This window comes from Stegastes partitus, unplaced genomic scaffold (assembly GCF_000690725.1).
Source record: "Stegastes partitus isolate 25-593 unplaced genomic scaffold, Stegastes_partitus-1.0.2 Scaffold303, whole genome shotgun sequence".
NCBI classification, from domain to species: Eukaryota; Metazoa; Chordata; class Actinopteri; family Pomacentridae; genus Stegastes; species Stegastes partitus.
In genome coordinates this window covers 363,877-377,863 of record NW_007578034.1, presented here as the reverse complement: position 1 = coordinate 377,863, position 13,987 = coordinate 363,877, and the positions used below count along the sequence as shown (strand labels likewise).

Here is a 13,987-nt window from a genome sequence, read left to right as displayed (position 1 = left end):
TGATTTAAAACTTAATTCAAGTTGAGGTCACTTAATGAAATTGGCTTGAAGACTACATTTTTTTTGTCACCTTGAGTTCAGGATATCATATCCTCCCATATCTTAACAGATAATTTCAGACAATTAAGACAGGTAATAAAAAATACTTTTGCTTGCAGAGGAAAAGCTAATTCCCTTGTTGGTTGAACAAAACTTTATTAGAAGCTGTCATAACTCAAAAAGTTTGAAACAAATTGTTAATTTTTTGTTGAGCCTCAACTTTATTTTCTTTAGATAATAGAACAGAAAAGTCAAGACAAAAATCAGCTTCAGTGAAGTTTAATAAAGGCCCATAGTGACTACGAGGACTTGCTGTCTGGCTGCTCGAGGTGATGTGCTACATGTATAGTTATTCCTACATACAGTACATTACAACAACGTGGGGACAGACGTGCAGCCTACAGCAGGGTCATGCTGGTGAGGCAGCAGACATTCCTGTCATAACACGGGCTCCAATCCAGAGATCTTCTCCATCCTTTTACCCAGATTATCATTCTGTCTCAGCTAAGCACCCACAGGGAGAAGCTGAACCCCCTCCTCGACCTCACCCACTGAAGGTAGAGGTTTAAGAGGTTTACCATCAATCATCTGCGGTAATGGACACCTTTACCACACAAACGATATGGTTATTCTCATCCTAGCGCCACATTTCAAGCGTTTTATGGCTTTTTGTGCAATTTTCATCTTAGAGGTGCGCTTAAACGTTGTAAATACTCCTAGTAAATGGCAAAGTAGGGTCAATTTGATCTAAGTAATGGAGCTATGTTCTTTCAACATGTTTTTAGCTTGGATCAGCCAAAAGGCATCCCATGATTAACAACTGCTGGAGGTCTTTAGTTTGCTTTCCAAAGTCACAACCTACTTTGTTTTTTGAGAGCAGCATGATATTAGTGTTTTGCTATACATGCCATAATGAAAAAATGTCTTTGATCTGTCTTAGAGATGAATCTCATTCTCTTATTCATAATACTCTGATAATGTGTCAAACAAATCTCTGTCATGTTTCCATGCTGCATACAAGTACTCTAAAGCGCTCAAATGTTGACTAAAGTGCACTGCTTTGGGAATTACAATACAATACTGACAAGAATCAAGCACTACAATCAACTTCAAATAGTAAAATATAAAAAATAGCAAGCAAAATGTTTTCCCTGTACTGATGCATGTGTGTCTACAGTATGAGTTAGATGCTTAAAAAAATACCCAACAATGAAGTTTAAAGCTACACTACATTTTTTTTGTGTGTGTGTTTCAGCTCTCCATCAATAGTTTGAGCGATGACACAAGTTACAGCAAGCAAAATAAATGTAAAGACTTTAGTTTCTTGTTTAAATTTCCAACAGCACTTTAAATGAGACATGAAATGAAGCCAGTTTTATTGCTACCAGACAAACATTGAAACTTTTTATTCAGTATTATAAATACAAAGGGATACGGTAAAGTAATGTTAGCTGCAGTCTGTTACATCACATGTAAAACACACATACAGTCCTGTCATCGGTAATATCAGTCGTTTCTGCCTCTATGGCCACTGGTTTGCCTTTGCAGCTATGGTTTATCAGGCACACAAAAGAAAAACTCACACCTGTGCTTAGTACAATGTTCAAAAGAATTACAGCTTCCTCCCTCACTGTTAATAACACTGTATGTTTTTTCCTGCTTTTATTCGTGCCATGCAGCAGATGACATGACACGGGTACATTTTAGGCCTCTGTGGGACTTCCGTTCCCCTCCTACACCACTAAAACATAAAAATGGGACACGTCCGCCTGCCTGCCTGTTTTTTTTTGTTTTTTATGAAGGTGAAACTCCCACAGGTCCCCTGGTTCTGTGTCCACTCTTGCTGTTAAATTAGGATTGTGCTCAGTCATCTGTTACTTCTCTCCTGTGCAATAAGCGAATGTGTCAAAAGGTGATGAAAAATATAGAGTATAAACTTCCAGAAATGTCTGAATGGAGAGAGCTGGCAGAGGACATTAATGCCAAATGGATGATATCATATGGAGAGTTGCATTTCGGAGCCAATATTTACGTAACACAGACCTGTTCTCAGTTTTGTTTTTGTCATTACAGATTAAAACGCGTGATGAAATGTGAATGGGGGCGATGTTATGGCTAGGATGGAGCAGAAAGATAGCAGTGATAAACGTCATAAAAATGGAAGAGCAAGAAAACCGGCGGCAGTGGGTGTTTAGAGCCCTGCATTTAATGCTTAGCCTGTGGGCAAGGCACCTTCCCTCCTCGCCTGGAGCATGTCTGGCTTTTTGTCTGGCTTTTACAGCAGAGTAGACAGATTACTTGCAAAGGTTGAGACGGTTCAGTGAGCTGAAGGTACTAGGTGACATGGCAGCATGAGAGGGGAGGGAGCCATATCCTTTTACAGTCTGGAAATAAAGCTGGGCAGCAGCCCCGTGTCTGTCATCTTATTGGGCCATTAGATGACGAGACCAGAGCAGCACCACTGGCTGCGGAGGTCCAGCACAAGAATGTAGCTGGCTGGGAGGTAATTTAACTCAAGGAGTATCATTTCATGCCAATATTCCATGTGTTATTGAACTAATCCCCCTGTATTATAATGTTTGGCCTTACATTTAGTCACTGAGCCTTTGTCTGTGGTGCATTGACAAGCCGGTTGTTTAAATATACAACAAATCTGATATAATTACCGGTTGGAGAAGTTAGAGCCACTGTTTTTTAAGGACAACAGTGTTTTCTCCTCAAGGAATGATTTGATATTTTGGGAAACATCTGTATTTGCTTTCTTACCAGGAGTTAGATGAGAAGATTTATACCACTCTCATGTCTGTAAGGTACGCTCTGAGCTGCAACCTTTGGGAGAAGAAAGACTGGAGACAACCAGCCTGCAACAAAATCCACCAACAAGCATTTCTAAACCTCACTGAATTACTTCTTATATGATGTGTTTTTTTTTTTAACTTAAAAAAAGAGTAAAAATTAGAAGGTGTGTTTCACAGTGGGTTTGATACAAGACTGTTTCTCGACCTGAGCTGTGGGAGTCTCTGAAGGTTGCCTGAACCTGGAGATGACTCCACAAGCCCTTCACTTTGACACTTTGTGACAAACCAACAATATAAAGCATTAATTAGTAAGCTTTAGAGCTTTTTCGTTTTTATCTTAGCTATGCCAACGCTGACTTTATAGACGTATGAGTGGTAGCAGTCCTCTTATCTGAGTCTCTGGAAACAAGCAAGCACGCATGTTTTCCAAAATGTCAAACTGTTCCTTTAATGACATGGTTGAGTAGAAGTTGTGCAACAGAGAAAAACAACAAATGGCCGCAGTTAAAGAGAGTCAAGGAATTTGCTTGTAATGTACGTCGCTTTCATCCTGCCAGGGGAATACACCACAGACTGGCCAAGATTAGACATCCTTCCTGCAGCATTTTTCATGGTGACTCCTGGGATTTGAGGATTGAAAAACATGCAAGTGATGTGCAAAGAGAAGAGCTCAAGGTGCATCACCCCTCGCCCCGGTGGATCATCTGGAGACAACCGAAATAGCCCATGCAAATCTAAAAACACACAGACGCGAACCCTGTCCCTTTTAAACTGAGGAGGAGGCCGTCCCTGTGACGAGAGTCGCAGTATTCCAGGAATGTCCTGATCCGTCAGGGCCGGGATGCCTAAGGGAAGAGACTGAGAATCCTCACGACCCCCCCTCCTCCTCCTTTAACATATACATGCACGCATAGACCAGGATGATTCATGTGACAGGTCATTTTCCCCGAGAACAGATTACTCCTGACCTCATGTATTCACAGGTCTGATGTATAATCTGTTCCCTTTTTCATCTTCACTCATCAGTCTGTCCAGTCTGTGACTTTCTGCTCCTCTTTTTTTCATTCTGTCCACACTTAAAAGCTTTCACACAGTATCAATTAAGTATGATAAATCTGCTCCTGCCTGTGGTGCACTTTTTCTTTCTTGAAAGTATCTTTTGGCTCAGAGAGGTGATGTAGCTCTTAAAGTAAAAAAAAACAAAACAAAAAGCAACACATGCAACCGAATGATTCTTGAGGTCAAGGGTTGTGCGACCCCTCAGGTCCAGGGCTGTTGTGTGTCTGACAAGGCAGGTAAAGTGTAGCTAATGAATGGCACTTAGGAGTGAGTGGTGATATGTGGCAGGAATGTAACACCACAGTGGTATGCTGAAATGATCTGAATGTCTCAGTTATTGTTTTGTGTCGTGCTTATTGGGGAACTGAATCCTGCTTTAAGATAGAATACGCATTTATTGGTTTTAGGCTAAAATTGTCTTCACTTAAGGTGGATGATTGTTCTTGAATCAAAGTTATACATGTAAGCATGATGATAAATATATAATCATCCTCTTTGTAAAAAACTTTTTATATTTTAAAGCACACTTGAGACCAAACAGCCTTCCAGAAATGGTTTTGAAAAGTCCTGATTTTAGGAGTTGATGGGAGTGGTCTGGGAAAAGACCAGAAGAGGGCGGTGCTAATCTCCTCATATTCCCAAATGTCAATGAAACTCTTCAAAGCAAACTTGAATCTGGAGGTGTGTGGGATGGAATCATTTAAGGATAATGACCGCAGAGCTCACAGATGATACAACTTCAGTCTAACGAGGCATTTCTGCAATACAACAGAGATAAGCTCAGTGTTTCCAAATGTCTGCGTCCTGTAAATGGTCGTTTTATATGTGAAGGAGTATGTAATAAGTGGATATCCGTAGGTCTACCTGTTTAATGCGCGTTTTTCCTCTACGATATTTGGATTTCTGCAGAGTTTCTGCTCCTTCAGGATGAGACTGTGGACTTTACTTGTCATTATCCCGGTGTGCGCATCCTCTCCTCCTCCAGTCGGTGAGTTGAACCTGTTTAAACCTGACACTTACAGAGCATGTGAATGAATGGAACCAGATTTGTGCGCGCAAATTTCAAGACCACCTTTTGCAGTGGCTTGATAGACCGACATATGTCCACTCAGCTCACTTTTACTCAGATTAGACTGTAAACGCACCTTTTCTCTCACCAGAAGCGTCTAAAGTCAGAGATCCAGCTGTGGAGCGCCGCTGCTCTGGCCGAGCGTGCAACCCGCGCATGGGCAACTTGGCCCAGGGCAGAGTGCTGAGCACCCGGTCGGTCTGCGGCTTCAACTCCTCGGAGCCCTTCTGCTTCTACAAACAGTCTGCAGCCCCCCGCAGCAGGGAGTCCTGCCCGGCGGCACAATGCAGCCGGTGCAACTCCGCCGTCCCCAGCCAGGCGCACCCTCCCTCCGCCATGAGCGACTCCTCCTTCCGCTACCCTGACACCTGGTGGCAGTCGGCGGAGGGGGTGAAGGTGGAGACGCTCCAGCTGGACCTGGAGACGGAATTTCTCTTCACCCATCTAATCCTGGTGTTCCGCTCCCCCCGCCCTGCTGCCATGGTGCTGGAGCGCTCCCAGGACCGGGGGCGCACATGGAAGACCCTCAGATATTTTGCCCGGCGCTGCGAGGAGGTTTTCGGGGAGGCAGAGGGGTCACCGGTGGGGGAGAGTGGGGCCACCTGTACCTCCAAGTATTCAGGAGCTTTTCCCTGTACCAGAGGAGAGGTGGGTGTCTGTGTGGGTCAGTTTAACTCTGAAACTGGAAGACATGAACACTGTGCCTGGTAAATGTCACCCAGATATATTGAGCAATGGGTGTATAAGGTTTGAAACACTGCTACCACCTGGAAAAAGTTTGTTTTCATTTTAAACATATTAAGCATTCAGATCCACATTAAAGTCTGGCATCATTTAAGAGTTGAAACCGGTTTGATAAAACCAATTCAGTTCAGTCAGCTTTGTGAGCATTTCTGTCTACATTTATCGACTCACCATGTTTAAACTGCTGACTCTGAAAACTGTGAAAGCTATTTGTACTTAAATCAACATCTTGACATTCAGTGTAATGAATTGAGATGGACTTCTTTGCTTTACATCACAACAAAACTCTTCACTAACAATCTGGTTAGAGGGTCACCAGAGATGTAGCTCAGAGGAAGATCTGAACACAGTTTCCATGTTGGATAATGATTTCATTTCAGAAATTTGAAATTGACCACATCAGAACCCACTGCCAGACATTTTCCTCCCATCACTTCACAGCAACGGCACCCACCATCTGTCTCAGTCTTGTCGTCCATTTATTGGCACCAGGATGCCCCATAAGCTGATATCACACAAAACCACAGAGCAAACAGTTGACCAAGCTTTGTAAACTAATCCCCTCCGATGAGCGGTGTCTTCTAAGCCTCAAACTGCTTTGACATGCACAACTAAAATATCAGTGTTCGCTTTTATCTTTGATGTTCTCCCAAAGCATTTTCTGGACACGCTGTGTCATCACAGGGACGTCTGAGCCAGATAAACCAGCGATGGTTAATTCATGAGCAGGTCATTCATTCAAACAGATGGCTGCAGATAGAGGGACTCTCACCGGCTGCTAAAGATTTGTTTTTGCTCTAAAGGGCCGGAGACCATTTTGGGACATTCTGGTTGAACGACTGAATGAATATACAGCTGATGTATTTGCAACAAGTATGAATCTTTTCTTTGTAGAGTAAGTTGCTAAATATCACATAATACATTTAGGTTCAGCTTTCTTTTTGTAGTAAAGAAATTATGTGGTCATCATAAATCGACTTTTTCTGAGACAAGATTGGATTCATTGGATCATTCATGGATTGGATCATTCATATACAGATCGGGTTCTCTGTATGAATGAATGATATCTGTATTGTACTCACTGACCACTTGGTGCCGCATCACATGCTGATTCAATAACAAGTCTCTGATGCACAGCACACATTTAAGACACAGATATGTACAGGAGGATCACACAGCATATGAAAGCGTTACAAAAACTAATTAAATGACTCCTTTCTGTTGGCTATTTGAGGGAGTGACTTGTGCAAACCTGGAAAAAGTACTAAATACAGCTGCTTTTTATTTAAAAAAAATGAAATTTGTGAGATATCACTTAGACAGATCACATTAATACTAATAAGGTTCTTGTGGACATACAGAAAATGCAAAATGCTTCAATTCCTTCAAGGAAATATGTTTGAAAATACAATAGTTTAGTATGTGTCTGGAGTCATTTATGCTGATTGCTAATAGCCTTGCACCTCTATGTGCACATAATGTACACGCAGGGAGTGGGATCTGGATCATTTCTGATTTTACAATCAAAATGCAGAGCGAGAGGATATATATATATATATGAAAGATCAATATTCAACAAAGTGTAACCAGACAGTAGCAGACCTGTAGATTGCTCAAGAACAGCAATCAGTGGAGCATGAAAGGAAAACCAGATTGATGCCTGTTTTTTATTTGGAAGGCCAAAAAACAAGAGGTACAATTTATGTTCTCGTCACGGTCTGTCAGATCCGTTTTTACACTTGTTAGAGAGGCTTTCACAAGTGAAACAAGAGATTTTCACGTGTCCTGTCCTTCGATTTCCAGGTGATCTATCGCGCTCTGTCGCCCTGGCACTCAGTGGATCCCTACGGGCCGGACGCTCAGGACCAGCTCATGATCACCAACCTGAGAGTCCGTCTGCTGCGGAGCCAGACGTGTCCCTGCCAGGCCAAACATCCTGGTGCCGCCGTCCTCCCCACGGACCATTACGCCATCTATGATTTTATTGTCAAAGGCAGCTGCCTTTGCAACGGACATGCTGACCACTGTGTACCCACCAGAGGCTACCAGCACAGCCTACAGAGGAGCAGCAACATGGTGAGCAATTCTGAGCTGGGTTTTATGAACAGCTTGCAGGTACAACACAATGCCTTTTGCTCTGTTGTGAAAACTTACTCAGATGTTGTGTCAAGTCTTCTGATGCCTTCTGTTTGCTTTGTTGATGTGGTGGGACTGGGGGTAGAGGGTTTGGGGTTTTGTTCCCACCACTCCCTTGTTACTCAGCTGTGCGCTGGTATGTGCTGCTGAGGCTGAGGGTTGCAGTGAAGACTGGATATTAAGCCACAGCTTTACCTACCATTACAGGGATTTAAGGATGTGGAAACTTTAATTATGGTGTTCAGCCTAATACTTTAACAACCCATAGTCTCAGTCATGTTATTCTCTTTACTGTAAGGGGAGAATGGAAGCACTAGTTTATTTCCAACATAGACTGAGGGGTGTAGGTATGTTGCACAGGTAATTGTACAGCATGTAAACACCGTCATTGTGCATTTAGATGTCAGCATGTTGCAACACCACACAGGAGGGTAGTTACTGTATATGCACATCATATATCTGTGTGAATTAAAAAGTAATGTCTGCACACTAACTCCAAACCAGAGATGTATGAAATGAATAAAGTTTTGATGAACAATTTTGATTACCTATTAACTATATTATTGAAATACAATGAAAACTCAAAATTACATCAACCCTGGAGAGGGGCAAGTGCATTATGCAATATGCAGCATGTTGGAATACGTTTTTCACTGATTAATACTCCTTCATGTAAAACATTAAGTCAGTAATTAAGAAGATGCAAGAAAATATCAAATAACGATTCACTTTCTGTCCGTTGTGTTTGTCTGGCAGGTCAACGGCAAGTGTGTTTGCAGACATAACACAGCCGGCGACCACTGCGAGCGCTGTGCACCTCTCTACAATGACCAACCCTGGCAGGCGGCCAACGGCATCACAGGGACACCGCATGAATGCCAGAGTGAGTGATGGGGCAGGAGAGTCAAATGCAGAGTAGGACACACAGCATGTTGACTTATCTCCAAAATGAATTTAGTGCCATAAATCACGTGCAACCTTTTAGATGCTGATGCATGGTGAATAACAGAGCAGCTCCTTTCTTTTTTATGTCAGCTATTGTAAGAGTTGTCACTTCTATCAGCAGGGTTCAGGGTTCAAAGGTGAGCTGACCAAAGTGTAACTCCTCATTCCTTCTTTCATTATGCGTGTCCATCTGAACCTAAGAGTGCAAGTGTTACGGCCACGCCAAGAGCTGTCACTTCAGCCGAGGACTTTGGTTAGCAACGGGGCGGTGGAGCGGCAGCGTGTGTGACGACTGCCACCATAACACAGAAGGCCGGCATTGCCAGAACTGCAAGATGGGCTTCTACAGAGACCCCAACCGACCAAAAACTGCACCTGACTCCTGCAAACGTAAGACCCCTTTATACTGGAGTGTAGCTGTTTTTTGCCTTAAACCACAACTCTGTCTGGATGGACGCCAGCTGCGAATTCCAATTAAGGGGTGCAGCCTTTGAAATTTGGAGAGCAGTAATGGAGATTTGATTTTTAGTTTCACCCTCCGGATTAAAACATATTGATCTCTTTGATAAGGGTATTTGCCTCAGCACCTTTCTAAGTCCTGCCGGTGATGAGGCACTAAGAAGACTGCAGCCTGCTCCTTAGGAGGAATCTCTGTCATTCTTGCTTACTTATCTGCGTTACTGTTTTGGAATGTGACTGTAATTGCAAACAATGGAGGAATTTCTCATGGTCCAACTGAGCACATTTTTCCCATTCTTGCCCTTTCCCCCCCTCCAGGCATGCAGCAGCATTTTTAAGAACAAAAATGCCATTTTGGGAAACAGATGAAGCAAGTTTGTGACAAACTCAATCTGTCATCTCGCTGCCTCTCAGGGGGGAGCTCTTTGCTGTTTGTTTTAGCTGCTGCTGCTTAAACCATGTTGAGCACATACTCCCAGCTTGTCGTTTGTTACAAGTGGATGATAAAATACATTTAACTTTCATATTACCCTGGGAGTTCGCTATATATACTCTGTTTGTTTGTGCTTCTACAAGTGTGTTTGCCCTTTGGCTGAGAGCGTAATGCATCCTGAGTGCATCTAGATCTGTGCCAGAGATGGAGACATTAGAAAGATGTTAACATGCAGTCCTCTTGTTCTGTCACCTATCCTCCTCTGCAGCCTGTTCTTGCCACCCTGTGGGCTCAGCTCTCTCAGGTGGTAGCCCTCTCTGTAACCCCAGCAGTGGGGAGTGCACTTGTAAGCCTGGCGTTGGAGGCCCCCATTGTGACAGCTGCATGATGGGATACTGGGGGCTTCATGAATACGGCTGCCGTCCATGTGACTGCACAGGGGACTGCGACCCCTACACCGGCGACTGCATTTCTGGGTGAGAGCCAAGACTAAGACATATGTTTTAGCAAAAATAAACCTGGATAAAGTGATGCATGGTGTAGAGGTAGAGTGCTTCCTGGATTATTGCCGCCGAGCGGGGCCCTGCCTCTGACTGGTTTTTACCTCTGCGGCACAGCTCAGATGTGGAGGTCTCCTATACAGCCACCGGCCACATGGGACACAGCAGCAATAATAGTGAGATGGCACTCTTTAGGGTAGAGGAGCTTTTCTCTGCACTGCACCACTCTGGTGAGTCACAGGTCACATCACACTTAATGCAATGCACACTCATCAGCCTGCACAGATAGAAATGCAGTTGTTTTTGATCTTGAAATTTATATACCATGATGCAATTATTTCTCTTGCTGATGATGTTTCTTTCTTTCTTTTTTTTTTTCAGAGAAATGTGAATGTGTAGAAGTAACACTTGGCAGTCCAAAACTCTTCTGTGCTGCAGAGTTTGACTATGGCAAGTCAATTTTATTTATTTGAATCAGAATTTATTCAGAATTGTGTTAGCCAATCAGAACAGTGGGCTTATTCAAGAAAAATCTACCAGATCCTTTTATATTAAACCTTTTTAGTCACTAAGTCACAAGTTTTAGTCACTAATACGTCCTGTAATCCTATAGAATAGAATAGAATAGAACAGAACAGAACAGAACAGAACAGAACAGAATAGAATAGAATAGAACAGAACAGAACAGAACAGAACAGAATAGAATAGAATAGAATAGAATAGAATGCTTTTATTGTCATCATACACAAAGTACAATGAAATTAAAAGACAACTCCCATGGTGCAACATACAAGTATAAAAGATAAATAAGAATATATAAATGTTGCAGCTCATCTCAGTAGCACCTTTTTATTAGACCCTCCGTGTTGGGTAGCTTCCTGTGTCTTTCAAATTTAATTCCTCCAGTTTATGCTAGTTTCTGCAAATCTTTGTACCCACCCCGGGGAAAAAAACAAAATGACCTCACTCTGATTATTTTCAGAGACATGACAAATGTCTCTTCAGTGCCAGAGCAGACATTATGCATTATGAGTCTTTGTACTTTCTCCCTCTTTGTGTTTCTATTCAACCTTGGAAACACATTTTAAAAGCGGTCCATGCTGTAAAAGATTAGGCTGTTTCTCATACATCTACTTTGCTAATCAGTGTGTGTGTTGCCTCTGCAGTGCTGGTGGGGAAGGTGATGTCAGCTCATGATAAAGGCTCTCATGCAGAAGTGGAAGTCAAGGTCAAGAAGGTCTTATACCAGAATCCTCAGATGAAGATCCAGAGAGGGAGTGTTACTCTTTACCCAGAGTCCTGGACCATCCAAGGCTGTACCTGTCCCATCCTCAACCCAGGTCAGCTGCAACCCGGTTCCAATGAGAAGCGTCACTGCTCACGATGCAGGAGTGTATAATTAGTCGACTCTCGAGTGAACAATCTGCCAGCTTTGTGCTGAGTAGGGGATCCCTGTTGCTACTCGCAGAGGCACTGAGTGGGTTCCAGCGTCCTTGCATCACTCATTTAAATGGGACATTTACAACTTAAATTTTAGAGCCACTTCTCTGTTATGAGACTATTTCACATCTTACACTCCACAATAATCATTTCTGGCAGCATTCATTGTATCCAGCCATAGCAGCACAGTGTTTAACTGCTTATTATAGCGATATAATGATGTGCTTCCCACAGCGATTCCTCTTCTTTTCTGTGTATTTTAGTAACATTTTCAGCAGAATTGAAATTCAGTAACGCTTTTCTCTCCCTTTTCCTGTCCAGGGTCTGAGTATGTAGTGGCTGGTCATGAAGACTGGAGGACTGGCCGACTTATGGTCAACACCAAGAGCCTTGTTAAACCGTGGAAGTCGAGCCTGGGACGTAAACTCCTGCACATCCTTAGAAAAGACTGCGGCCGCTGGTAGGGAATCGCTAAGAACTGCAAAGGAGAGATGGATGTAGCACTGGTGGATCATCTGATGACGTGTCCGATGAGTGAAAAAGTGGTCAAACAGTTGTCGGAGAGACTCTTGGACGTTGCTTGGACACTAAAGCAAAAACAGACAATTTCTTGTGTTCCCAAAAAGCAGCCTGTGGCCCCCAGAAATGCTACAGGACTGTGGATGATGTGAACTGGTGGTAGAAATAAGCACATACAGCGAAACAGATACCTCGCCAGACTACAGTCACTGATCAAAGAGAACAAAGCAAGCCGTGAAGACTTTTATCCAGACAAAGCTGATGTTGGAACTTTTATTCCTGTGTCGGTATGCCTCAGCTCCTAAGTCCTTCCAATTATTTATAAAGCAGTAAGGAGTGCATATTAAATCCTCAATTATACTTTAGTTCCTGTCCAAAGTTGCTGTCAGAGTTGATGAGCCAAAGCACTGTCACGTCCTGCTCCATCTATTTCACTGAGAACTATTTACTTTGGAATGTTGCAAAGGCGCAGACTGAATTATCCTTGTCGTCTCACAGATATTGGCGATAAATCATGAATGAGTCAACATCAGAATGAGCGTGTGTGTGGGTGTGTGTGTGTGTGTGTGAGTGTGTACATATGCTTGGTGTCCTTGGCGGGGAGTCTGGGACTGTGCAGGTCAGAACAAGTAACTCCTGGATGAGGAGAGAGGATGAAAAAAACATTAAAGGAATCAGGCGGCTTAATCTGAACAGCTCTGCTTTGCTCTGGCACACTCGCCCGCCTGCTGTCTGACAAGAGCAAAACACTCTCCGCTCCACCCTCCCCCCCGGTCTGCAGGACGCACAACTGGCTAAAACTCTTGGGATTGAGTTCGCTCTTACAGCTAGTTCAGTTACGAAGGTGAAACGTCGGGCTGCGTGAGGATTTTTGCTGTCCTCAAAAGACCCGCTTCCATATGAGGAGGATCCGCTGGAGAAGGCCTCTCTGATCCCAACCCCGTAGGGAGCCGGCGTGCCTTTGTGAGAAAGACTGCGCACGCTCTCTTAACATATGTTTCTCTTTTTGGCCTGTGACTCCAGCTGCCCCAAAATAAATATGTATTAAAAGCCGGGGTATTAATTGACATCACCGTGTATCAGATCCAGAGTCCACAGGCCATTTTTGAGCCAGGCCCAGTTAAGAATAGGCCTGCTGTGCTGTCTCCAAGGAGAAGGACAAACTGTGTGAGGAGACATGATGCATTCCTCAGCCATGGCATCACCACCCGTGTCCTTGTCCCAAAGACTTTACCAAAATAAGAGAAAATGGGTTGGAAATTTTCTTTTAGAGGACAAAGCGGTGATTTAGGGTGCATGAACGTACTCTGCCATCAATGTGATATTTGTAATGCTATTTCTGTGTGTCCTGTTTGCTCTTTTTTCATCTAAAACTGCATAAACTACACATTAGTGTGCTCGTTTTTAATGCTTCTGGGAGAACTATATTTCATTCCATGGTCACATTATGCTGAAGCACAAGGCTAAGAATAGCCTGATGTGTCTTACTGCTACATCTTCACTAGCAGAGGTGGCTGACTGATATTTAACCCATGTTTTAGTGCCGCCCTCCTTTGGTTAAAAGAGAGAAATGCACTTCTACATGGTTAACATTTTTACATGATCATGCACACTCAGTTTCTTACTTGTTAGGTCTGTCTTGCTAAAAAACAAAACAAAAAATGCAGTCCTGCAGTAAATCTTACCAAGTTTCTGTCGAAACCGTTTCAGTGACATATTGATTCCACTTTATTATCATTTTGGAGGATGTAGCCTGTGATGCTATTGAACTGTGTTAGATTACACAGAGAGGTCTTTCTCAGTTTGAAGAATTGTAGCAGTGCTATAATACAGTGAGCATTTGTTT

At 43.1% G+C, this 13,987-nt stretch overlaps 1 protein-coding gene across 1 annotated transcript; it reads left to right on the top strand.

The window, feature by feature from the left end:
* The first annotated feature begins 4,610 nt into the window (after window positions 1-4,610).
* LOC103358322 (netrin-4-like) lies at window positions 4,611-13,528 on the top strand. Its single transcript, XM_008283242.1, has 10 exons — window positions 4,611-4,884; window positions 5,057-5,613; window positions 7,513-7,785; window positions 8,602-8,728; window positions 8,992-9,180; window positions 9,951-10,158; window positions 10,300-10,412; window positions 10,564-10,632; window positions 11,349-11,522; window positions 11,944-13,528. Exons 1-10 carry the CDS (start codon window positions 4,824-4,826, stop codon window positions 12,084-12,086), a joined length of 1,914 nt encoding a protein of 637 aa, XP_008281464.1. The 5' UTR covers window positions 4,611-4,823; the 3' UTR covers window positions 12,087-13,528.
* The last annotated feature ends 459 nt before the right edge of the window (window positions 13,529-13,987 follow it).

Bases quoted from the DNA above. Each gene is read 5' to 3' on its own strand.
- LOC103358322 (XM_008283242.1), top strand. From the start codon at position 4,824: ATGAGACTGTGGACTTTACTTGTCATTATCCCGGTGTGCGCATCCTCT. The intron at 4,885-5,056 runs GTGAGTTGAACC...TTCTCTCACCAG, and splicing joins ATCCTCTCCTCCTCCAGTCG to AAGCGTCTAAAGTCAGAGAT. The intron at 5,614-7,512 runs GTGGGTGTCTGT...TTCGATTTCCAG, and splicing joins TTCCCTGTACCAGAGGAGAG to GTGATCTATCGCGCTCTGTC.